This window comes from Lygodium microphyllum, chromosome 8, assembly GCF_053477565.2.
Source record: "Lygodium microphyllum isolate KBCC chromosome 8, Lygodium_microphyllum_v1.1.10, whole genome shotgun sequence".
In the NCBI taxonomy this organism is placed as follows: Eukaryota; Viridiplantae; Streptophyta; class Polypodiopsida; order Schizaeales; family Lygodiaceae; genus Lygodium; species Lygodium microphyllum.
Window position 1 is genome coordinate 115998243 of NC_141142.1, and position 24443 is coordinate 116022685.

The following is a 24443-nucleotide window of genomic DNA, read 5'->3' on the forward strand; positions in this document are numbered from 1 at the left end:
CATGTACAATTGGGTGACGTGACAATTAGGTATGACCAATGCTAAGTAGGTCAATTGGTACCTTCTTCCATGGAATAAGCATGCTATTGGTGTGCATAGATATGGTTTCTCTACCTCCTCTTGAACTCTCAATGTATCCCCATTCTTAGTAGTAATACAAATATGTGCACTAAAACAATTCTCAGCATACAAGTTGCAGATTGTGGTGATTATGGTGCAGCCAATGTTTAGTTACGGTGCACCTTAATGTTTTCCATTAAAGCATATTTTTGCAACCCACATTTTGCCATTATTATTGTGTTCCATTAGTTTTTGAAGCAAGGTATGTTAATCGAAGCCATGTAGACTAGTCTTCTTTTTGTGAAGTAAACTAAATATTTCAATTCTATTTATGACAAGCCTCTTCTTTTATTTTGGGATGCTTTATCATTGTGTTGGTCAATCCCAAAAACCACATGATTTTTTAAAAATCCATAGATTTGCGATCACATTTGGATTATTCTTTGATTTTACCATAAAAGCATGTATTTTAGCAAATATAGAAATAATCACCTTTTAACATGGGAAGGACATACCAAAAGATAACAAGATCTGGGTTTCCTACCTTTTGAAATTTGTAACTTAGCTTGCTAGAAATTTGTTTGTTTTATGAACCTTGCTCTATGAAATTTATTCATCATCAAAGCCACTATTTACAAGACATGCAACACACACATCCATGAGTTTATTTTTTTAGTTCAAAGAGTTTGGTCATGTTGTACAATGGCTCCATATCAATCACAAAGTTTATTTAGTCTATTTTTCAATATAAAGGGGTGGGTCACGTTGTACAATGGCTACATGTTTGATTAAGAAAATCTCCCACATTAGTAAATGGTCCCTCAATACTACAGTAAGCATAATCCTATTGAGTGTGTTTAAAGTAGAACTCTCCTTGAGTTGTTCTCCTCTTTCCTTTTTGGATATAAAACATGTAGACACAATTTTAAGTTGTAAATGAATGCTTCATACTTTTTAGCAACATTTGCAAACTCAATATCAAAGAAAACTACGAAGACTTGCTTAGATTTTGACATTAAGGACTTAAGGACTTGTGAAAGCCCTCGCATATGAGGGATTGTGCTCACAAAAAATGCACTATGGTAAGCATTTTAGTGACGCAACACTTGTGTTATAGCTCAACCGAGGTTCCCTTGATGATTACCATGGGGGGAAACCTATGTTCATCATGAATCTTACTACTATATTATTTTAGCTATAAGTTTGGAAAGCCCCGAACCTCTAGAGGGCTTCCCGAATCTACCCCCTTTTCCAAACCTTCCTTTTTCAATCAAAACCCCCTCCCCTCCTCTCTTTCTCACGTGCAATATCTCATTTTCTCTTCCCCTTCCCTTTTTTCATTAAAGCCTTCCTCCCCCCCCCTCTTTTTTAATTAAAAACCCCTTCCCCTCTCTCTCACTTATAATCTTTCTCATTCTTTTCCCCATCCCCTTTTTAATTAAATTCTTCCCCCCTCTCTCTCTCATGTGTAGGGCCTAGGCTCTCTCTCTCTCTCTCCTCCTTTAATTAAATCAAACTTCTTTTTAAATTAAAAGTTTATCTCTTTCTCTCTCACTTAGTTAGATTAAACCTTTTAATTTAAATTTTTCTTTAATTAAATGTTTTAAAAGCATTTTATAATTTAAAAATTTTCGAACATAGTTTTTTGCACACTTTGAGAAGGAGATAGAATAAAAGAGAAAGAGAGAGAAGAAGAAGAAGAATGATAAAAAGAAGAAGACGGAGAGAGAAGGGGGAGAAAGAGGAAAGAGAATAATATTTTTTAATTAAACATTTTTATTCTCCCCCTCTCCCCTCTCTTTCATGCGTAGGGCCTAGGTTTTCTCTCTCTCTCTCTCTCTCTCTTAAATTAAACTTTTTAATGTAAACGTTTGTTTAATTAAAATAAGGAGAGAGAGAGAGAGAGAAAGAGCAAAAAAAGGAGAGAGAGAGAGAGAGAGAGAGAGAGAGAGAGAGAGAGAATTATAAAGAGAGAAAATATACAATTTAAGAGAGAGATGAAAAGAGAGGAGAGAGGGGGAGAGAGACAGAGAGAAGAAAATGAGAGAGAGAAAATAAGAAGAATAAGAGAAATAATTTGAACATAGTGAAAGAATTATAGAGAAAGGAAAGACAAAATTCAAAAGAAAGAAAGAGAATTATAGAAAAAGAAAATATAAAATTTAAGAGAGAGAATTTAAGAGAGAGAAAGAAAAGGAAAAGAGAGGAGAGAGGGGAGAGAGAGACAGAGAGAAGAAAATGAGAGAGAGAAAATAAGAAGAATTATAGAGAGCCCTCTCACCTCCCTTTTTTAAATTAAAACCCTTTCCCCTCACTCTCACTTATAATCTCTCTCTTTCTTTTCCCCATCCCCTTTTTAATTAAATTCTTCCCCCCTCCCCCCCTCTCTCTCATGTGTAGGGTCTATGTTTTCTCTCTCTGTCTGTGTGTCTCTCTCATTTAATTAAATCAAACTTCATTTTAAATCAAAATTCACACACACACACACACACAAAGTTAGATTAGACTTTTTAAATTAAAATTTTCTTTAATTAAACATTTAAAAGTTTTTTAAATTAAAAATTTTTCGAACATAGTTTTTCACACACTTTGAGAAAGAGATAGAATAAAAGAGAGAGAGAGAGAGAGAGAGAGAGAGAGAGAGAGAGAGAAGAAGAAGAAGAAGGATAAAAAGAAGAAGACGGAGAGAGAGGAAAGAGAATAGTCTTTTTTAATTAAACATTTTTCTTCTCCCCCTCCCCTCTCTCTCTCATGCATAGGGTCTAGGTTCTCTCTCTCTCTCTCAAATTAAACTTTTTACTGTAAACGTTTGTTTAATTAAAATAAGGAGAGAGAGAAAAAGAGCTAAAAAAAGAAGAGGAGAGAGAAAGAGAGAGGAAACAGAGAGAAAGAGAATTATAGAGAGAGAAAATATAAAATTTAAGAGAGAGAGAGAGAGATGAAAAAAAAGGAGAGAGGGGGAGATAGATAGAGAGAAGAAAATGAGAGAGAAAATAAGAAGAAGAAGATAAATAATTTGAACACAGTGAAAGAATTATAGAGAGAGGAAAGATAAAATTTAAAAGAAAAAAAGTGAATTATAGAGAGAGAAAATATAAAATTTAAGAGAGATAGAGAGAGAATTTAAGAGAGAGAGAGAAAATGAAAAGAGAGGAGAGAGACAAAGAGAAGAAAATGAGAGAGAAAATAAGAAGAAGAATTATATAGAGAGAGTTATAGAGGAAGGAAAGATACAATTTAAAAAAAGAAAGAGAAAAAAAAGAGAAACTTTCTTTTAAATTAAGAGAGAGAGAGAGAAAGAGAGAGAATGAAAAGAGAAGAGAGAGGGGGGACAGAGATAGAGAGAAGAAAATGAGAGAGAGAAAATAAGAAGAAGAGAGGGAATTTGAACACAGAGAGAATCATAGAGAGAGGAAATATAAAATTTAAAAAAAAGAGAAAAGAAAAAAATTTAAAGAGAGAAGAAAAAAGGGAGAGCGAAGGAAAGGAGAGGAGAGGGGAAAGAGAGAAAATAATGAAAAGAAGAAAAAAGAAAAGAGGAAGAGATGAGAGAAAATAGAAAATTCCTTTTAAAATTTAAATATTTTATGTGTGTGAGAGAGAGAGGATAAAATTCAAAAGAGAGAGAAGGAGAGAAGAAAAAGATAAAATTTAAAAGGGAAAGAAGAATAAAAAGAAAATTAGAAGAAAGGGAAGAAGAAGAAAAGGGGGTAGAGAGAGAGAGAGGGGGGAAGAGAAGAAGAGAGAGAGTATAAACATAAAGAGAGAATTATATATAGGGAAAAGATAAAATTTACATACTTTAAAAGAGATTGGGGGGGAGGGAAAGAAAGTGAAAGAAGAAGAAGAAGAAGAAGAGAGAGAGAACATGCAAAGAGAATTACAGAGAGAGAATAGATAAAATTTAAAAAGAGAGAGAATAAAAAATAGAGGAGAAAGAGAGAAGAAAAAGAGAGGAGAGAGAGAGAGAGAAGAAAAACGCAAAGAGAAGAAAAAGAGAGAGAAAAAAGAAAAATTTTAAAAAGAGAATGAAGAGAGAGAGAGAGAGAAGAAGAAAAAAAAAGGAAAAACGAAGAGAGGGAGAGAGAATGAAAAGAGAGGAGAGAGGGGGGAGAATAAAAGGAGAGAGAGAGAAGAAAAGCGGGGAGAGAAAAAAGAGAGAGAGAGAACCAAGAGAAAAGAAAAATAAACTAAAATAAAAAGCAAAGAAAAAGAGAGAGAGAGAAAAAATAGACATAGGGAATTTGGGAGAGAGAAAAAAAGGAGAGAGAAAAATAAGAAATTGATTGTTGAGTGAAGTTGCCGTTAGCGCATGCGAAACGCTAGTAGCATGGTTAAACTAGAAGAGTTTTGCGTGAGTTTGCTTTGGAAGCCTATCATATTAGAAGATCGATTTCACCAAATCCACTCCTTATAGTTTGCTGGGTCAAGGCCCTACGTGTATGCTCTCCTCACCATGGCTGTCCCCAAATGGAGCGCAGTGTAAAGGGAGTCTTGGAAAATAAAAACAAGGCTTTTTTTTGGGGGGGGGGGCGTTTGGCTTGCGTGGCACGCCACTTGTCGGCTAGGTTTTTACTGTTGCTTCGAGGGGATGGAGGAAACTTGAGAGAGTGGCGGCGACTCTGGCGGGTTCCTCTGTCTCGCGCCACAATTCAACACAAATTCACACCATGATTCATCGTCTTCGTCGTCTTCTTCCCCCCCGGTTTCTTCTTCTCTGTGCATAGCAGCCGTGCAGTTTCTCCCTCTCGCGCAAGGTTCTTCTTTCCCCTCCTCTGCCTGATACTAGACTAATTTGCATCATACATTCGCCTGCCCTGCATTGCTTTTGTCGCTATTCGTGTTTTATGCTATTACTTCTCCGTCCTGAAATCCAAAAAACACACACACACACAGACATGTTCCCCCCCTCCCCCCGTTTCTTCCCTCTCAACCAGCATATCCTGCAGAGGTTATTTAGATTCTTGCAGTTATTTTTTCTTGTCGTATGTTGTACCTTGTGCAGTAAAAACTGTTTCTTGCCATGGTATTAGGGTTTAGGGTTTAAGGACATGGGGTTTTTAAATTTACGGTTGTTTATCTCCCTTTTTCTAGGCACAAAGCTACGTGTCCAGATTGCAAGGTGAAGCATCGCAGAGCTTCCAAATTTGAGAAGTTTTAGGGCTTCCATGTTCGAAAGAGACGAGTTGGCCTCCTCTCTGGGCCTTGCCGCTCTGTACAGACCCCTGTTCAGCACTATTAAAGACGCTGCGGCTGTCAGGGTGGCCGAAGGGTCATCCCTCGACCCCAATCCCCATGCCAGGCCACCGAGCCCCAACAATGCTGCAGACAAGGTTGACCCTCCGACTTTAGATTTTGCTGAACGAGCCATCTCGGCTGGGGGTGCTGCTGTTTTGTCGGCCATCATTGTCAATCCTCTCGATGTTGTCAAGGTAAACTGGCTTATTTGATTTTGATTCTAAAGTAAAAGCTAGACTGGCTTATTTGTTCTAAAATACAAGTCTTCTTCTTTTCCTAATCTCAGTGAACTGACCCCCAATCATAAGAAGATAAAGTATGTCTTGGAAAGCTTTAGAGTGTTCCATGTGGGATGGCATGGGAGAAGCACTGAGGGCTTACCTCACTCAGCTTTAACTCCCACTTATGTTGTGGAAGGGTCGCTTATTGATCTGTAGATCCCACGTTGTGGAAGGGTCGCTTATTGATCTGTAGCACTTAGCTGTTGCAAGAAGCACAAGGAAGAAACCGGCCAGCCTGTCATGCAATTGATCATGGAGTCACATGTTGGACGAAATTGGTAGCTAATGTCATCTTGTTGTCTGTCACCAAAAGTTGGGAAAGTTTGAGTGACCGTCGCAAATGGATGTTCAGAGGGACTTACTTGTCCAGTTAGAATGTACAAGTGAGCACTGCAGGCATATTTTGGCGGTGCCTGAGTGCACACCTGGCATCAGCTGGGATTTCTGTTTACCCTAATGTAGCCAATTTGCTATATGTAGAGCTTATTGGATGGTACATACACTAAGATCCTCATATGGCACTTTTTGAAGGCATTCATATTTCTGGACTACCCGGAGACAATGCACCATAGTGGGGACAAAGTTCAACAGTAGTAGGTCAGATGACTAATGCAGCAGCAAATTGCTGAAGGTCCTTTCTCATGTGTAATGGCTGTCTTACAAAGAGGTTATAAGCATTTAAAAAGAGGAGAAAGTACACTGCTTTGAACAAGATAAGTACCATACATATGTTGAGAAACCCTTCACCATTCACTTGTAGTTTGCGTTTTTGCATTTTGTATTTAGGGTTTGCGTTTAGGGCTTGCGGCCCCAAAAAGGGGCGCCATGCTAGACTGATTGTGCCTATTTATAGGCCACTCTCTCATTCATTCCTCACGGTTGATTCATTCAGTCTGTCACCTCTTCTCTCCAGCCTTTCCACTACCCTCACACCTTTAGGAGGACATTGCGGTTCGTGGCTATCTTCATCATCTTCCTTGTGCTACGATGCTCTTGTTCCCTTGTATCACATTCACTCCATGATTTAGGACTTCATCATTCCATTCATCATAGTTTCTTCTCTATTCCCTTCTCTTCTCCATGTTTGTCGAGTTCAATGTGTGTTTTTTTTCCTCAAATCCTATTGTCTCATTGGTAGTCATCTTTTGACATGGCATCAAAGTTGGATTTGCTCAAACAACGGTAAAGATCCTCCACTCCAGTGACGACAAAGATTGGTGGCAGGTTCGACATCCACTTCTTTTTTTCTTCCGCTGCATCAAAATCTCGTTTTTGTAGATTTCAGGTGATTTTAGCTTGTTGCTCACTCTCCTTTCGTGGAGGACATTGAAGTCTCACTTATCCTTCTTCTAGCCTTTCACTCGCAATTTACAGTTGTTTATAATAGAGCGACTGTTGTTGATCACTCTTCACTCAAAAAACAATCTTGTTTTTGTAAATTTCAGTTATTTCAGCTTGTTATTCACATCTCGGACGCGGAGGACATTGCGGTCTAAGCTAGTAATTGTGGTCTATAACAAATTGGCGAGTGTTTTCAGTCTATCACACATTGTTCGAAGCTGATTTTATCATGTTGACTGTTGCTGTTGGTTTTTCTTGCGTTTTTAGTATTTCTCTCTTTTGCAAGTTGTCTTGCTTGTGTTTTTAGTCTTTTTCTCTCTTATATTGTCATCTACATCAGATTCAACTTTCCTTGATTGCATTTGTTCACAAAGATTATCCTCATTAGAGAAGACAAAGATCGGTGGCATGCTTGATATCAACATTTGATTTTTCATCATTTCCATTGCGTATTGAGAGATATCCTTTTTCTTCCTCTCACCCTCTCTTATCCTGTTTATCATATTGGTACCATGGCGTCTCCCCTGATAGATTGCCCTTCTATCAGGTGTTTCTACTGCGGCATGAATGGTTATTCCATCAAAGATTGTCGATATTGACCTTTGTTTTCCACCTCACCAGAGTATGTCTTTCACCAGACACTCCTTGTACTATCTCTCCTTTTTGGGCCACAGAGGTCGTTCTGTATCGGCTATCAGAGTATTATGCTCAAGGTAATAAGCTACACCCGACGCACCCTAAGTCCTTTCGGGCACACAGAAGCTCTAAGATCTTATGAGGTGATAAGCCCTCTTGGAGACCACCCCACTGTGCAGAGGTTTTTCCCATCCACTTTCGGATACAGTGGCTTCCACGGCCCACATCTTCTCCACAGTCCACTCTCTTGAGAGCCCATGATTGTTTTCTACTCCTTGGCTCATCTTGAGCTACCATCTTCTCCACCTGTTCCACTCAGGTTCGAGAGGTCACTTTGGGATGTTTTTCGGTTGCTTCTTCTAAGCCATGGATACCTTATTCGGTACGACCGGCAACACTTTTTTCATTATCTAATGCTTCGTAGTTTGTGAGCTATGAGTGGTTGGATTTCCTTTCTCTTAGACTGGGATTCAGAGGGGGATTTTTTTACTTCGCTCTCAGAGAGGTTCTTTCAGTTTTTCTTTGGCTTCACAGGGGGCTTTTACTTTTTACTCCTTCATGCCATGAAGTTCTTCACATACCACCACCTTTCACTTTCGAGGAGTGGCTTTTCTTTGAGCAGTCATGTTCTCTACTCATACCTAAGATCTAAAGGATCTATCTAGATCGGGGCCCTAGGGTCTTCAGCAGTGACTTGGTGGCTAGGCGTTCGTATTCCTTCCAGCATGGAGTCACGGAGCTAGTGGCTTCTCTCTTGAGGTTGAGTTTCGGGTTCTACAGCTCATCCAGTCTTCTGACTATCTTCAAAGGTCTCCTTTTAGATGGTATTCTCAGAGGGTCTTTTGACTATCTAAGGTTTCCTTTTAGATGGTATTCTCAGATTACAAGGCGGATCTTCTTTATCCCTTGGTCGACATGGAGCCATCTCCCGAGATTGAGTACGGGCACATCCGTATGGTTCTCGGCACCACACAAAGTTTGACATTTCTTCTATGCATTGGATGTTTTCATCATCTTTATACTAGGGCGCTTGGACAAGTGAATAATTTTTTCACGAGGGACATTGTTCAAGTGGCACTTGCTGCATGAGCATTCTCCAGCATGTAGCATTGCATCTCCACCTTACTCTTTTCTTGTTTTCCTTTTCGGGCTTGAAAGGGGGTGTTGAGAAACCCTTCACTCTTCACTCACAGCTTGCGTTTTGCGTAGGGCGCCATCCTAGACTGACAATGCTTATTTATAGGCCACTCTCTCATTCATTCCTCACGGCTGATTCATTCAGTTTGTTACCTCTTTTCTCCAGCCTTTTTACTATCCTCACACCCCTTTAGGATGACATTGCGGTTTGTGGTTATCTTTATCATCTTCCTTGTGCTATGATGCTTTTGTTTCCTTGTATCACATTTACTCCATGATTCAGGTCTTTATCATTGCATTCATCACAATTTTTTCTCTTTTCCTTTTTTTTCTCCATGTTTGTCGAGTTCACTTTGTGTTTCTTCTCTCAAACCCTACTGTCTCATTGGTACATCATCTTTTGATAACATATGCATGGAGAGTTGACACAGTCCTCACTGGAACTTACAAAGATGGGGGTTGTGTCTTCCCTTGTTTTTCACTCTACATTGTTGTGAACTACACAGGCTTCAACTCTTAGTACCATACTTCACAAACTTGAGGGAATAGAGCAGATATTGGCTTGTAGAGAATGCATGTTGGTTTCAAAGGATACCTCTATTTTAACAATCACTTGCTATGTGTATATAGCATAGACTTGCAAAATCAAAATTATTAATAGACCAATGGTATGTGGCATGACTTTATTGATAAGTCCTTCAATGATAAAAGCACATGTAGCTATATACAAAATACTATGTATGGATTCAAACTAAGGGCACATACTTAATTTAGAAAGCACAACCTATTGTTTTGCATATGTAATCTAGCCCTTTGTGAATGGCCACTTCTTTATATCTTGACCTATAAAGCTTAAGTGTGGTTTTGGAAACTTGGAACCTTATCTAGCTGAGCCCCTCTACTATGCTAGGAGCAAGAGTGGCATGAAGCTCCTTTGGCACTTTGAGAGACTCTTTGCTTGGTTTTCATAGATCTTTGGAGGCAAAGGTTGAGGGGAAGCTTGGCAAAATTGGAGGATGGGAGGAGTTAGCGATATCTCTCTCTAATGCTAGCAATTGCCCACCTTGTGAATTTGATTGTGCGATAGTTGTATTGGTCAAAGCAAGGATTTTGAGGAGCAAGGAAAGAATTTTCAAGAAACTTGTTTGTCTTTTTAAATGGTGGTTATGATCATCTTATGGCTCTCATTGTCACGGGGATGTGAAATTTTGAGATGCTTTAATCTTGCTTATAACATCTGATTAAATTTAATCAAATGTGCAAGGTTATTTAGCACATGTGATGCATATGGTAGTTATTTCATGGCTCCATTGTTGGGGTACTATCATTTCTTGGAATTGGTAGGCTTGAGGCGCTTGATTAAAGGTCAAAAGCTTTGCTCTAGTGTTGAAGTTGTATTCAGCTAAGTATTACAACAAGAATGTCTTCAGATAGTGAGATGGGATCAAGCAGGGATGATGTCTCTCAATTTGAAAATTTACGAAGTGTTGGGGAAATTGCAATGGTTGATCTTGGATGAGGCACACAACATGGGCAGCAAGTTGAGAATGTTGGTTTAGACCAACATGTGGGTCCTTCTAGGCGTTTTGAAGCTAATGAGCAACAAGAGGAAAATGAATTTGATGACCGATTTAAAGATAAGCTAAGGATAATAGTTGAAATGTTTATGCAATTGACAAATGATTCTCAGTTTATGCGCTTTTTGAATCCTTAAAGGAGGACAACAAAGACAAGAAGAGAAAATCATATTCGAGAGCTTTGGAATAGCAAACTACATCAAAGGAAGAGCCGATACAATAGCATGATGTTCTAATTGTGGATAGTGAGTAGAAGAAAATGATGCCAGTGAGGCAATTAATGCATGTGCAAGGCCAACTTTGAAGTGTCAATCTAATGCTTTTTGGGCAACAAGACATGGATGCAATTATATGGCAGTCTAGTTACTGATGTATTTGATTATGGTTGGTAATATGTATAACTCCATGTGTAAGAATGCTGATGTGATGTTGGAGCACAAAGTGGCAATTTTGGCAATGTTATTAATATTGGTTACGCAAATGCTGTGTATAGTGTTTGTTACGAGGAAAGATGTTGCTTATATTATAATGCATGTAATGTATGGAAAAATGTATCTTGTTACGATTGCTAGTGTGTAAATTTTCATGCAGTCACATTGCAATGGTTTCAAAGTATTCAAATAAGAATGATGCCTAATGTATCTTGTGCTCGTAGCATATCAAATATACGACGAGCCAATCAACTTAATGCAATGTTGCATATTAGTTAAGTTGGAATTGTAGCAATGTGAAAGTATAAAGCATTGCAATGCTTTAAGGGAAAGAAAGGTCTATAACCCAGTGGAGGTTTTGAGTTAAGTAAAGTTAGAGGTAAAGTTTCTATATGTTTCTTGGAGAAGCTTCAGTATTGTTTCACCAATAGATGCAAAGTGGATGGAAGAGGATGACTTGGTGGACCATCCTCAGTTGTTTCAGCTTTATCAAGAATGCTCAAGGGTGAGGTAGTACTTTCACTTCAATTGTGGACAACTCTCGTATATAGTGAATATAGGATGTATTCAGCATGCATCCAAGGTACTGTGTTGATAGTATATTTGCTACGAGGTCATTGCTCAGTGTACTAATCATTGTGAGATGTATGCGAATGAGTATGAGTTTCACCCGAGTATTAAAACTATACTTTTGCATTGATTTATGATTAGTTTGGCATGAGTTTTTGCCTTAATTTTGAGACAAAAATTTTGATCAATTTTTGATAGTTTGAGAACCATCGATTTTGCATCAATTTGTGCATCCGTTTCTAATTAGATTTTGCTGTTAGTTTGGGGTCACATTTGTAGCAGACTATGATTAGCTCTCAGATTAGTAAGCGATCAATTTATGATTAGTTTATGCTTAGTTTTCAATGGTTTACAGTTGGTTCCATGGAGACAATGACATATTAGTAAATGCCATTTATACTAGATAGTTTCAACCATGGTTTATACTAAGAATATGCTTTACTATGGTTTTGAAATTAGAACAATTGAAAAACATCAGTTACGATGCATTCCATGGGTTTCTAGTAATTGTTTGAATTACTTTTCAATTTATGTTATGTAGATATTGGTTGGAAATTTTTAGTAGGATTCGAGCATATTGCATGGTTAGATGTCCGATTAGACAAAAATGGTTAATGTTGTGATTGTGATGCCTTGTTGAAATTCCAGTGCAGTACGCTTTTTCTTTGGCACAATGTAGTGTAATTAAGGATGATTGCAACAATTTCAAGGGGAAGGTCTGTCGCGTGGATGTGAAATTTTGAGATGCTTTAATCTTGTTTATAACATTTGATTGAATTATTAATCAAATGTGCAAGGTTGTTTAGTACATGTGATGTATATAGCAGTTATTTTATGGTAATAAGCCAAGGATCTTGAGGATGTGGTGGATATTAAAGGTAAAAGTTGTAATAAGTTATGCTTGATAGGTACTGGGTCATACTTGGTGTCAAATTTGGGCCTAAATCAATTTATTGGCCACTAATGTCGGTGGTTTGGTGATATTAGGGACCATCCATTAATTAAATAAGTAATGCTAGTCTAAGGATCAATAACTGCTTAGGGATACTTGGAAGACAAATTGGCCTAGTCAATTTAATTATTTATTAGTGGAATTAAATTTTTGAGCACTAGAGTAATTATTAAATTAATTTTTAGAATTAATATTTTAAAACTAATTTAATAAGCTGGATAATGTTGGAAAATGGGATTAGAAGGTTGTCTCTTGGCAAAACTTGCCATGTATATTATACTTATCTCAACTATATATTATGTTATCTATATGACGTAGTTAACTATATTGCATCAAGTAAACTAGAGTATGCTATAGTAACTATACATTAAATCATCTATAGACTATATCACGTGGTCTAAACTAGCACATACTACATTAGCTATATTAGATCACGCATTTAGCCAATGTTGGGGCCCCATAGCCTTTACACTCTTCATTGGCTTTAAAAGACCTTTGCAATCAGCCACGTGCCATGGCCTTAGGACTAGGTAGTTGGCCTTCTATCAACCAATGAAGCACAGTTGCTCAAATCAAGTGCGTAGTCCGACAATCACTCACTCGACTACCTTAGTGGCTCACCCACACAAGCGACATAGGCCTGTGCCTACTATTTGACCAGTCACCCTTATACTTCATTGATTGGGAACACATGTTAAAGCAACCATCGGCCTCATGCTTGCTATAAGGCATCACCCTCATACTCGTATATTCAATTGAACACCTAGTTAATCAATTAATGGACCACATAGTTTGTCTTCCAATCAAGCACACATGATAATTTTGTATAATTGAGCACACAAGAAATACCATGTGGGATTGATCATGCACATGCATATGCATTTGAGACAATCACATAGGTATTGGGTATTGGTTTCATATTGGGGGATCACAATTGGCGTCATGCAAGTTCATGCTTGCATCGAGGCAATTTTATACATTGACAATGAGGAGTTAGGACTACAAGCACGGCGATGCCTAGAAGCATCACTTCAATATTGATTAATCACCTAATGGGCTAGTATGTACGTATCACACGTGCTATAGGCTACGGATCATATGGTATCAACAAATACCATGCAAAGTGAAGTCTTATTTTGCATAAAAAGGTTGACACAAAGCCAAGCTGTGAGCCTCAAGGAAAGGAAGGGAGTCCTAAAAACTAGAGAGGAAGACAATGGACAATGGCTTAAAATGCTCAAATTTCTCATCTTGGGAGGTGCTTATCTCTGGCTTCAGCAATCCTATAGACATCTTTGTATGATCCTTGTAAACCAGTAGCAATGTTTGAACTATATTGATACCATCCACTATTCAAGTGCTAGAGATTCAATATATAGATAAGACCACAATTATTCAGTTCTTGGTGCACATGTTGTTGTTCCCCTTCTTCGATGATGATGAGCAAATGCTGGTAGAGCTATGGCTGGCGGGGACCTTGTTAGTGAGCATGGAGAACGTGGATAGGTGCTCGTTAGCGAATCTGCTTTGTGGTGTGAACGGCAACCACCCGGCCTACAAAGTGGCGGGGCCAGGGGCCTCAAGCTTGGGAAGCATTTTAGACCTCCCATAATTATTGTGGTGATGGCAAAGTTTGATGTCCTCAAGGATTGGGAGATGCGCCATGCTTGCCGCCCTGTCCAGAGTCGACACGCCTTTATCCTCCTCCTCCTCCTTGCAACTTCTTTTGTGGTCTTCTCAGGTCTCCTCCTTGTTGTTGTTCTTCTCCTTGTCTTCTTCTTGATTCTCCTTCTCGTATTCCACTTGTACTCTGAATGTTGATTATATGTTGCCATCTTGTAAATGATGAAAAGAAAAGAGCTCACTTGAGAGAGAGAGAGAGAGAGCCTTCAATGGAATAATCCAACCCCATATTATGTGCGTTTTACTCATTTTGATCACTTGAACAAAGACCATGTTCTGAATCTCCTCCCTGGGTCATGATTCATCGTCCACCGTTTTTCAAGGCTTTCCACAGACGGCACTCTTTTTTGTTCTTGCTTTAGAATTCTCACTTTAATCTATTTAAAATCGAAAAAATAAGAGAAAATTCAAGTAAACAAGGAAAAATATAAAAGTTAAATTGCCCAAATCTGTTCTTTGCCATGCCATCCCCAACAAGAGGAGCAAGAAAGGAATTCTGAGTTTCATTTCTTTTACATTCTGAAATTCAGTACCCTAGTATGTCTGATATGCTTGGCACTTTTGTTGATTCCAGACCAGGCTGCAAGCACAAGCAGCAGGTGATCCCTACCAATATGCAAGGAGCCGAATGGGCAGTTGGAATGCTGAGGTTGTGGTAAGCCCTACTGTATGTGTATGAGAAAAGGCCTTTTCTCTAGTTGCATTGTTACATAACCCAGTGCGGTTTTGCTTCCATGCTCAAGCTCATGTTTTTAATGTTTGCGCTTTACATCTTCATATTTGTATTACAACCTGATCTTTTGCTGGTACTTTTTGCTTTCTTTTTGAACTATGAAAAGTGTCCTCGTGTATGCCCGCGTGGTGGAGGTTCTGGGGGGCAACCTCTTTGCCCTCCAGCTTGTTTTAGATACAATGGTACATTTGATGTCTTCCACAAAATAATTCGTCAGGTACAAAGTCTGTCTCATGCAATTGCACATTCAGATCTCTCTAAGTCATCTTGAAGGTTGGTTTTGATTGCTGTATCTGGGGCTTTGCAGGAAGGTGTTCTTAGACTTTGGAGGGGCACAAATGCTGGCCTTGCACTTGCAATTCCCACAGTAAGTGACCAATGAAAGCAGTAATTAGTGCCTTCCTGGTATTTCCTTTTCACACAGCACAGGAAAGTTAGTTGTTCACTGGTATAACAGCATGGTGCTGCTGTGCAGGTTGGGATCTACTTGCCATGCTATGATATGTTCCGTGATTCTCTTGAAAGATACTCACGCAAGAACTGGCCTCAACTTTATCCATATGCACCTTTGATAGCAGGTTCAGCAGCTAGGTCACTGGCTTGCATCATTTGTTCCCCAATAGAGCTGGCAAGAGTGCGGATGCAGGTATATTGTCTTTGTAGTCTCACCATCAACTTTCTGCTACAGCTTGAGTTGCAAACAAGAGACGTTCTGATAATAATAGTAATTTCAACCATGTTTTTATGATTAGCAGGCTATTTTCTTGCTTTTTAGTATACAACTGTCTGAAGTATCACAGTGCCCTGTAGAGTTAATACAAAAATGCTAGTTTAAAATTCTGCAATGGTAGATTCCATGTTCACCATGTTTAGTGTGGTACTGGATGGTTTTCCAGATGTGTTGAGAATTTTTACTGCAGTCCGTTGTCATAAACATCAATTGTATGCCTAGGTGGCGCCTGATGAGTGTTTGTGCACACAAAAAATACTACCTTCGTTTCTGGTTTGAGCGGCCATTTTGGAATGTCAACCAGTTAGCTATAATACAACAGCTCTTTCTTCAAAGCATATAGTAGCTAGATGTGTTAAAACAGCTCCCTTATCAAGAATAGATGAAAGCTTAGGAAAATGTATGTGTATGTCCATGCTAGCTGCTATGTGCATGGGTGGATTCACAGTATTAAATCGTATTAAGTTCGGATCATACTCCTTATTTCCTTTTCTTTGCACTAGGCACAAAGGGAAATCCGTGCTGGTGTGAAGCCTCCTGGAATGTTGAAGATTCTACTGGGAGTGTTGTCAACATTTAAGAATGCATCCGGGGAACCTTGTAAGTTCTATTTTATAAACTTGACGTTGCAGTTCACTGTTCATGGTTGGCTTCACAATCCTATTGTCTTGAATCAGAGAAAACGGCTACCTGGGGGGGGGGGGGGGGTGTGAGGGAGGGGGGTTCAACATATTTAAAAGGCAGAAAGCCTATGGAACTTATTTAAAGTTAAAGTGGCACCATAAGCAGCGGCTAATGAATTTTTTTGACAGATTATAGATTGAAACTGACTTATGTGTTCATAACATCAGCAGGAAATTGAAAGCAATCAAGGATATAGCTTAAAGACTTTGTTGTAATGCCAAACAACTATGCATTTATGTATCCATCTTCATACATCACTGCATTAATCTGCTTAGAAGAATGTGCAAGCTTTCTATCTCATTGTCTCTCTGTGCGTGCATGTGTAATGAGATTAGAGGATGTTACCCACAATGAATTTTGTCTATTCTGTTAGATCCTGGCTCGACTAGAAATGCTTGAGGCTCCTTGTCTTTGCCTTTGCAGGCATTGATTTCAATGTGCCAGGCCTGGATGTATAGTGGCCGTGATGTAAGGTAGGAGCCAATGTATACTTACAGATTTCTTGAGAGCCAATACAGTACCAGCAGAGGGGGTCCTCAGCATCCATCTGTCTACATGAGGATCCAAGCCATGTTAGGACTTTTACGCAAAGATCCACATTGATAGAGGGATATTATTGATATGTTCAGGTCACTCCAACTCAATCCTATTGATGATCTGGGATAGTGGGAGCCCCTTCACAAGTAGAATAGCCAAATATTTCCTTGCTTTTTTACCCTTTTACTTTTATCCAGGATCAGATTTATCACAATTCATGGGTTAGTTGTATTCACCTTTTGGTGTCATGTTGACATATCTGCATGAAACTTCATTTCCTATCCTAGGAAACATCTTTGTTTTTGGAAATGAAGGAAATTTTCTAGGGTTTCCAAAAGAATACACAGTGTACAACCATGAATGAATTATAGAGAACAAAGACACTGACACAAAAAAAGAATGAGGATAAAATTGAATGAATGAAGAAAGCTGAATGACGATTAAATGAATGAATACATGTATGCACAAAATGTTCAAAGGTAGAGTCCAACAGCTGATGGTTGTGGGAGTGGGATGAGGGACGAATATCAGAGAGTGTCATACTCCGGTGATGGATATTGAGTGCAGCGACCACCATGTTGAGGCAGAAGATGGTGAAATATGCAGTAGACTGGAGTTGAGGGTGATGAAACACAGCAGTTGTAGGCCAGTCCATGGAGTAGACTGATGTAGAAGGTTGTGAACAATAGGGCAGCAGGCTGGAAAACAAAATACAGGAGATCTCTGAGGCTGGAGAAGGTAAATGTAGCAATGCACACCCTGGCCACAGTCTCTAGATGAATGATGATGTCGGAGATAAAAGGCAGCAGTATCATGAGCCTCTAGATGCTGTACAACAACAGGGCTGCCTGCTGGACCAAAATGCAGCTGTGCAGATGTTCTCCAGGCGATGAACAACAATGAGGCTGCCTGCTGAGAAAAGAGCAGAGCTGTTTGTGAGGCCGGACGATCAGGGCGGCAGCTGGACACTGGCTGGCAGGGGCTAGAGCAGTCGCAAAAGGGCTGATTTGATGGTGACAGCAGGCTGGAACCAAACTCAGATGATGGCGGCTACCAGATAATTAGGGTGGCAATAGTAGATGATCATGGCAGTGGTTGGAGAAATGCTAAGGCTGGATTGCAAAGGGAGAATTGAGGATGCAAGTGAGCTAACACATACTCTATATAAGAGATGGAACCAACCAAAAGTGTGTGGGTTTGCTTAAGGACACTAAAGCATGCTAATTGCATCCGAATTTTGGTATTGTTTAACGAGCTAATGGGGTTTTGATGTGTAATGCACATTTTTTAGCTTAAAACACCCCTTCTCAAGCCCAAAACGGGAACCAAGAGGGATGGTCAAGCAAAGGTCATCCCTTTTGCCCCAAGAAGTCCCACCCCAAAGCAACTAGGGTAATTGGTCGATGGGTACACTTTGGTTGCTCAAGGACCAACTAAGACTACAAAGGCTCTAATCTTGAGATATTGAACAAATGTGTAAGATTGTTTAGCACATGTGATGCACATGGTAGTTATTTCATGGTAACAGGCCAAGGACCTTGAGGATGCAGTGGGTGTCAAAGGCAAAAGCTGTAATAAGTTATACTTGATAGGTACTAGGTGATACTCGATACTAGATTTGGGCCTAGGTCAATTTATTGGCCACTAATATCAGTGTGGAGACATTAGAAACTAGGCACTAATTAATTAATTAATGCCAGTCTAAGGGCTAATAATTACTCAAGGATTCTTGGAAGACAAATTGGTCTAGCAAATTAAATCTTTGATTTGTGAAATTAAATTTTTAAGCACTAGAATAATTATTAAATTAATGTTAGAATCAATATTTTAAAAATTAATTTAATAAGTTAAATAATGTTGAAAAATGAGATTAGAAGGTTGCCACTTGGAAAATGAGATTAGAATTAATATACGAGTTTGAGCCATGAGAGGAAGAGATTTTAGTCGATCTTTGTTGTAAATCCTAATTTACAGTAGAAATTAGAGTTTTGACAGCCGCCTTTGGATGTGTGCTCAAAATTGAGGTCCTAGGACTTGAATTCTAGTAGGTGAAATTAAGGAATTTTAGAGAGATTCAAGAGGCCAGCTAGCTAATATTAGATTTGGAGCTGGATTTGTCTTTTAAGGTGCAGGGTGAAGGCCAATTCCCAAGCAAACCAAGGGGCAAATTGGTTTGGAGCCTTGTTGGTCAATTTTGACAGCAAGAGGCACTTGGATTAGCAGAGGAGGTCAGAGGATCTTAGTTAAAGAAATACCACAAGGAACGCTAGTTTTGGGACGAATAGGTTGTTCAATGTCTAAGATTGTATGATAAAGTGTGCATTTCAGTTGTGTGAATTTGTTAATTGCTGTAATTAGTGCTTCATGAAGTTATTTACCACCCTATCCGAGGAGGAAGGTTGGTTTCATGGTTATATCCTTTGGATACCATAAATTTCCTTGAATTAGTAGGCTCAAGGTACGTGATTGAAGGTCAGAAGCTTTGCTCTTGTGCTGAAATTGTATTAAGCTAAGTATTACATCAATAATGTCTTCAGATAGTTAGATGGGATTAAGCAAGGATGATGCCTCTCAATTTGAAAATTCACAAAGTGTTGTGAAAAATGCAATGTTTGATCTTAGACAAGATGCGCAACATGGATAACAAGTTGATAATGTTGGTTTAGACCAAAATGTGGGTTCTTCGAAGCCTTCAGAAACTAATGACTAGCAAGAGCAAGAGAAATCTGATGACCTGTTTAAAGATTAGCTAGGTAGAGTAGTTGAAATGTTTATACAATTGGCAAATGATCCTCAGTTTATACGCTTTTCGAACCCTTAAAAGAGGGCAACAAAGATAAAAAGAGAATCATCTTTGAGAGCTTCGAGATAGGAAGATGCATCAAAGAAAGAGCCAACACAGCAACACGATGTTTTAAAGGTGGGTAGGGAGTATATGCAAATGATGCAAGTGGAGCAATCGGTGCATATGCAAGGCCAACTTTGAAGTGCCAATCCAATTTTTTAAGGACAATAAGGCATGCATACAATGATGGGGTAGTTAGGGTACTTTGGTGGTGGCACTAGTTTTCATGCTATGACTCAATGTATCCAACTATGGTTGGTAATATGCATAACTCTATATATAACGATGTTGGCATGATATCGGAGCACAAAGTGGTAAGTTTGGCAATTCATATTTACAACCCATTGTGTTCAGACTCATGGCATTAATGACGGTCATGCAAATGTTCCATATAGTATTGCTTATGAGAAAAAATGTAGTTAGTAATGTATGCAATGTACGAAAAAGTGTATGTTGGTATGGTTGGTAGTATGTAAATTCCCATGCATAGTCATATTGCAATGGTTCGAAGTATGTAAACATGAATGTTTTCTTATGCATTTGGTGCTCCTAGCATGTTAGGTGTACATAAGGGGCTAGTCAACATGATGAAATGTTGCATATTAGTTAAGTTGGAATTTTAGCAATATGAAAGTATAAAGCATTGCAATGCTTAAGGGGAAGATGCAAAGCGTACGACCACGAGAGAAACACAGAGAGATAGACACCGACACAGAGGGCAAAACTCAAATCCTAAACGCAAAACTCAAAACTCAAACACAAACAGAAAAAGGGAGAGAGAGAACACAACTCTGAAGTGAATGAATGCTGTAAATGAATGTAAGAGTGTACAGTGTGCTCAAGGGCAGAGCAGTTGGAGTGTAACGTCAACCGAAGACGGATCCCAAGTCTGTGATCACCAGTCGGAGTGTAGGAGTGCTGAATAGTGAATGACAACAGGTTGGTCACCAAAACGTAGCAGTTTGGAGGCTGGAAACTGGTAGATGCAACAGTGTACCATCGATCAGAGACTAGGAGCTGTGCACAGTCTACTGTAAATAGCAGGCTGAAACAGTGTCTAAGAGTATTAGGGCTTGCAATGTTGAAAACGTAGACTGGCTGACCTTGGAGATGATGGACAACAGACTGAACAATAGTCTGGAGTAGTCGCCAGCCGTCGAGAGTTGTCGCCTACAGCAATGGATAGGCTGAAGATAATGTGGTTGCAGTCGATGATGGTTGGACAACAGATGGAGGCGAGCTGCAGGCTGGAAATTGGGCGCTAATAGTAGTAAAGGGTGTGTGGGCTGGTGTAACCTGCAAACAAGGATGATGGTTAAATAGGGGCAGCCTGTCTATTTATAGATGTGAAAGGGTGCTCCAAAAATTAGGGTTTCCACTAAACTCTCTCGAACCGTTTGAGGGTTTCCATTGAACTCTCTTGAACCGCTCCTTGTTTTAGGGTTTTACTCTAAACGAGCATTTTTAGTGTGTTTTGGGGCTGTTTAAGAGGCTAATCAGCAAGTAATGCATATTTTAGCTCAACAGGTACTGTGTTGATAGTATGTTTGCCATATGGTCATTACTTAGTGTATTTTGTATTAGTTTGGAATAGTCAGCTCATGAGTAGTTGAACATGAATTTGCGATTGAGTTTTGAGATTAATTTTAGCTCAGTTTTTGATTAGTTTGAGAACCATTCATGGTTACTTTTGGGATTAATTTTGCATTAGTTTTGCGTTAGTTATTAATTAAATTTTGCAATTAGTTTGATACCACATTTATCGCAGTTTGTGATCAATTTTGAGATACTTTAATCTTGTCGATAACATTTCATTAAGATATTAGTTAAATGTGCAAGGTTATTTAGCACATGTGATGCACATGGCAATTATTTCATGGTGACAAGTCAAGGACCTCGAGAATGTATTGGGTGCCAAAGGCAAAGGTTGTAATAAATCGTGCTTTACAAGTACTAGGTGGTATGTAGTGTGAAATTTGGACCTAGATCAATTTATTGGCCACTAATGTCAAAAGTGACATTAGAGACTAGGTATTAATTAATTAATTAATGCCGGTCTAAGGGCTAAGAATTGCTTAGGAATTCTTGGAGAACAAATTGGTTTAGCTAATTTAATTATTTGTTGGTGAAATTAATTTTTTAAACAAAAAAATAATTATTAAATTAATTTTTAACATTGATATTTTAAAAATTTATTTAACAAGCTGAATAATGTTGAAAAATGGGAATAGAAGGTTATCACTTGGCAAAACTTGCCCATGCAAATGGGAAAGATGTTTCTAGGGGTTGATGGAAGCTTACTTCAGCCATTCTGTGAGAGTAGGAGGTTGGTAGAGAGCAAGGAAAGATTTCTGATGTGATTTGCAACTACAAGGGATTGGTTCTACAGCATGTGATAGTTGTCTGAAGCCCTCTAGAAGCAACTAATAACAGTCAAAGGTCCTTCTAGTGCAAATGACAATATATAAGAGGGGACAACAGTCTTTCTAGAGGTCTTGAGCTATAGGTGATAGCTTCCATGGTTGTTTGAGTAGGGCAACAACAATTTTTTGGCGTTTCTCGTGATGAAACTTTGAAATTTCTCTCTATAGTATTTTCTCTCATCTCTCATTCATCTCTTAAGTTATCTTAATATTTTTTAGCAGTTTGAGTCATCAGAGGAAAAGATTTCAATCAATCTCTATTGTAAATGCTAATTTATAGCAGAAATCAAGGTTTTGTCAGTTGCCTCGAGATGTGTGCTCAGAATTGAGGTCCTAGGACTTGAAATCTAGTTGAATTTGAGAAATTTCAAGAAGATTCAAGAGTTAGCTATCCAATATTAGAGTTTGGGCTGAATTTGTCTTTCAAGAAGTAGGGTGAAGGTCGATTCCCAAGCAAACTAAGAAAAATCCCCAAGCAAACTAAGGGGCAAATTGATTTGGAGGCTTGCTAGTCAATTTTGATAGCAAGAGGCACTAGAGGCACTTGGATCAGCAAAGAAGGTTTTGTGAATTTGTTAACTACTGTAATTAGTGCTTAATTGGATTATTTACCAACTTATGCAAGGAGAAAGGTTGGTTTCGAGTGTAAAATAATGTATAGATCAGGTTAGTTAACATCACACACGAGTCGATTGGCAATAAATGGCCAAAACCATTAACAAAATGACAATTAAAAAGACCTAAAATATCTATGGTGCCTAGCCCATAAGTGTACATGCCCATACTCACTCAATGAGTTGACTAAACTACCAACACTCTCTTTCAAATCATGGGTGATTTGATACAATACAATGACGATGACTCATCATAGTCCATACAACAAAGACCATTAAACTAGAACAATGGATACCCAAGCATTGGGTGATGAAGCCACTACCAAGGTGGCTTGGAGAGAACTTGATGTCAATGTTGATTGTAGTAGAACTTGAAATAGAGAAGAATTATAACAGCTCTATATGTTTGTCAAACAATGCCTGGTCGTAGCATGAAGATGGATTTTCCGCCTTTGGTTGGATTGCCAAAGTGTCCCCTCATGTGACCTCAACTAGGAGTCAATCTTGCTTTGTCAAGAAACAATCCATCATGAACTTAGATGCCAATCCTAGCTTAAGGATTTCAAAAATTACGAGACTTTAGTCAACATGGAAGGGAAGTATCTCTCTGTATCCTTTGCACTTGTATACTTGTATAGATGAGGCTCACCTAATCCATCTCACCTTTTGACTCCCTCTCTGGCATTGGAGTCTTGAGAAATGACTACATCACTTGTACTAGAAAGCAGTAGAAGCAAGAGGGGCTTCCAAGCCCTTTCCTTGATTTGGAGAAGAGGATCGCTTGTATGCCTTGGCCTTTGCCTTGGTCAGAGGATCCAAGTTGGAGTCAGAGGAGGATGACTCGGCGGGAATAATTCGTATCATGCTTCTTTTTCTCCTTCTTTGGAAAGTTGCTAACTCTTTACAATTCTTGCACGGATGTCCCTTCTATCACCCCTCTTTGAAGTTGCAAATGCCTCCTTGGAGCCACCATACTGAGATGAAAGCCTTCCTTGTAACCACAAAGACTCCTCATGTTGAAGCAGCATCGAGCACATATGTGTAAAGCCTACTAGCATCCAAGAGCTTTGAGCTTGCAAAGCATTGGCTACTCCATTAAACTCCGAAGGAGTTTGTACAACATAAACATAGTCCCAACAAGATGAGCCTTTGGAAGTGCGGATTGCATGTGTGGAAGTTGATCCTGTACTTGTGTTATATGAAGGAAGAATGGTTGAATGGTATCCTTTAGCTCAAACTTCATCGGTTAGAGTTTTCCATAGAGGGTAATTGTACACATGGTTGAAGCAGCCTCATACAACATTTGAAGCTTCTCCCATACCACCAAAGATGGCCTTCAAGAGGTGACTATTGGTAGAGCCTCTCTAGAGATACATTGGAGAAGAGTAGAATACATAGTGGCATCATTGGAATCCCATGTGAGCATGGCTTCCTCATGGCTATCTTGGTCCCAATCATCAAGAAGAGGAGTGGGAGGTTGAGGACACTCAATAGCTCGAGAAACCATGTACCATACGTGCTCTGTACGAACCATGCTTTCATAACAGCACTCCATGTTAAATTAATTAGGGCAGTGAAGTTTTTTCATTAGTAGAACATCAGGGCGGTGCCATTTGGAGAGGATAGGAAGAGAAGATAAAGAATATATATATATATATATATATATATATATATACATATATATATATATATAGAGAGAGAGAGAGAGAGAGAGAGAGAGAGAGAGAGAGAGAGAGAGAGAGTACAGCCAAACACAACACAAAATGCACGCTTGTCGAGTTCAGATGAGTAAAGAGGAGCTGATTAGTAAATAACTACAAAAGCTGAGAGAAGCAGGGTCGTTGTTTGAAGGCTGAAAACACTGTTACCCAGCCTGCACAAGCATTAAATGCTCAAAATGCGGAAGTTGCAGATCAAAACAGAGACAAACAAGCTTTAAATGAAGGTGTCAGCATTAAAACAGTGCAGAAA

General features: G+C 38.9%; 1 protein-coding gene across 2 annotated transcripts in view; it reads left to right on the forward strand.

Annotated features, from left to right (window-relative positions):
* The first annotated feature begins 4592 nt into the window (after positions 1-4592).
* LOC148032767 (mitochondrial carrier protein MTM1-like) overlaps positions 4593-24443 on the forward strand; it is a 28372-nt gene continuing 8521 nt past the window's right edge. Inside the window, exons 1-7 of one of the 2 annotated variants that reach the window (XM_087683436.1) lie at positions 4593-4817; positions 5155-5492; positions 14481-14555; positions 14746-14856; positions 14947-15006; positions 15115-15285; positions 15873-15969. In XM_087683436.1, the coding sequence (XP_087539562.1) occupies positions 5229-5492; positions 14481-14555; positions 14746-14856; positions 14947-15006; positions 15115-15285; positions 15873-15969 (778 nt within the window). In that variant the 5' untranslated portion in view covers positions 4593-4817; positions 5155-5228. Of the gene's footprint in view, positions 4818-5154; positions 5493-14480; positions 14562-14745; positions 14857-14946; positions 15007-15114; positions 15286-15872; positions 15970-24443 lie in introns of both variants that reach the window. The other variant, XM_087683435.1, reaches the window with a different exon arrangement.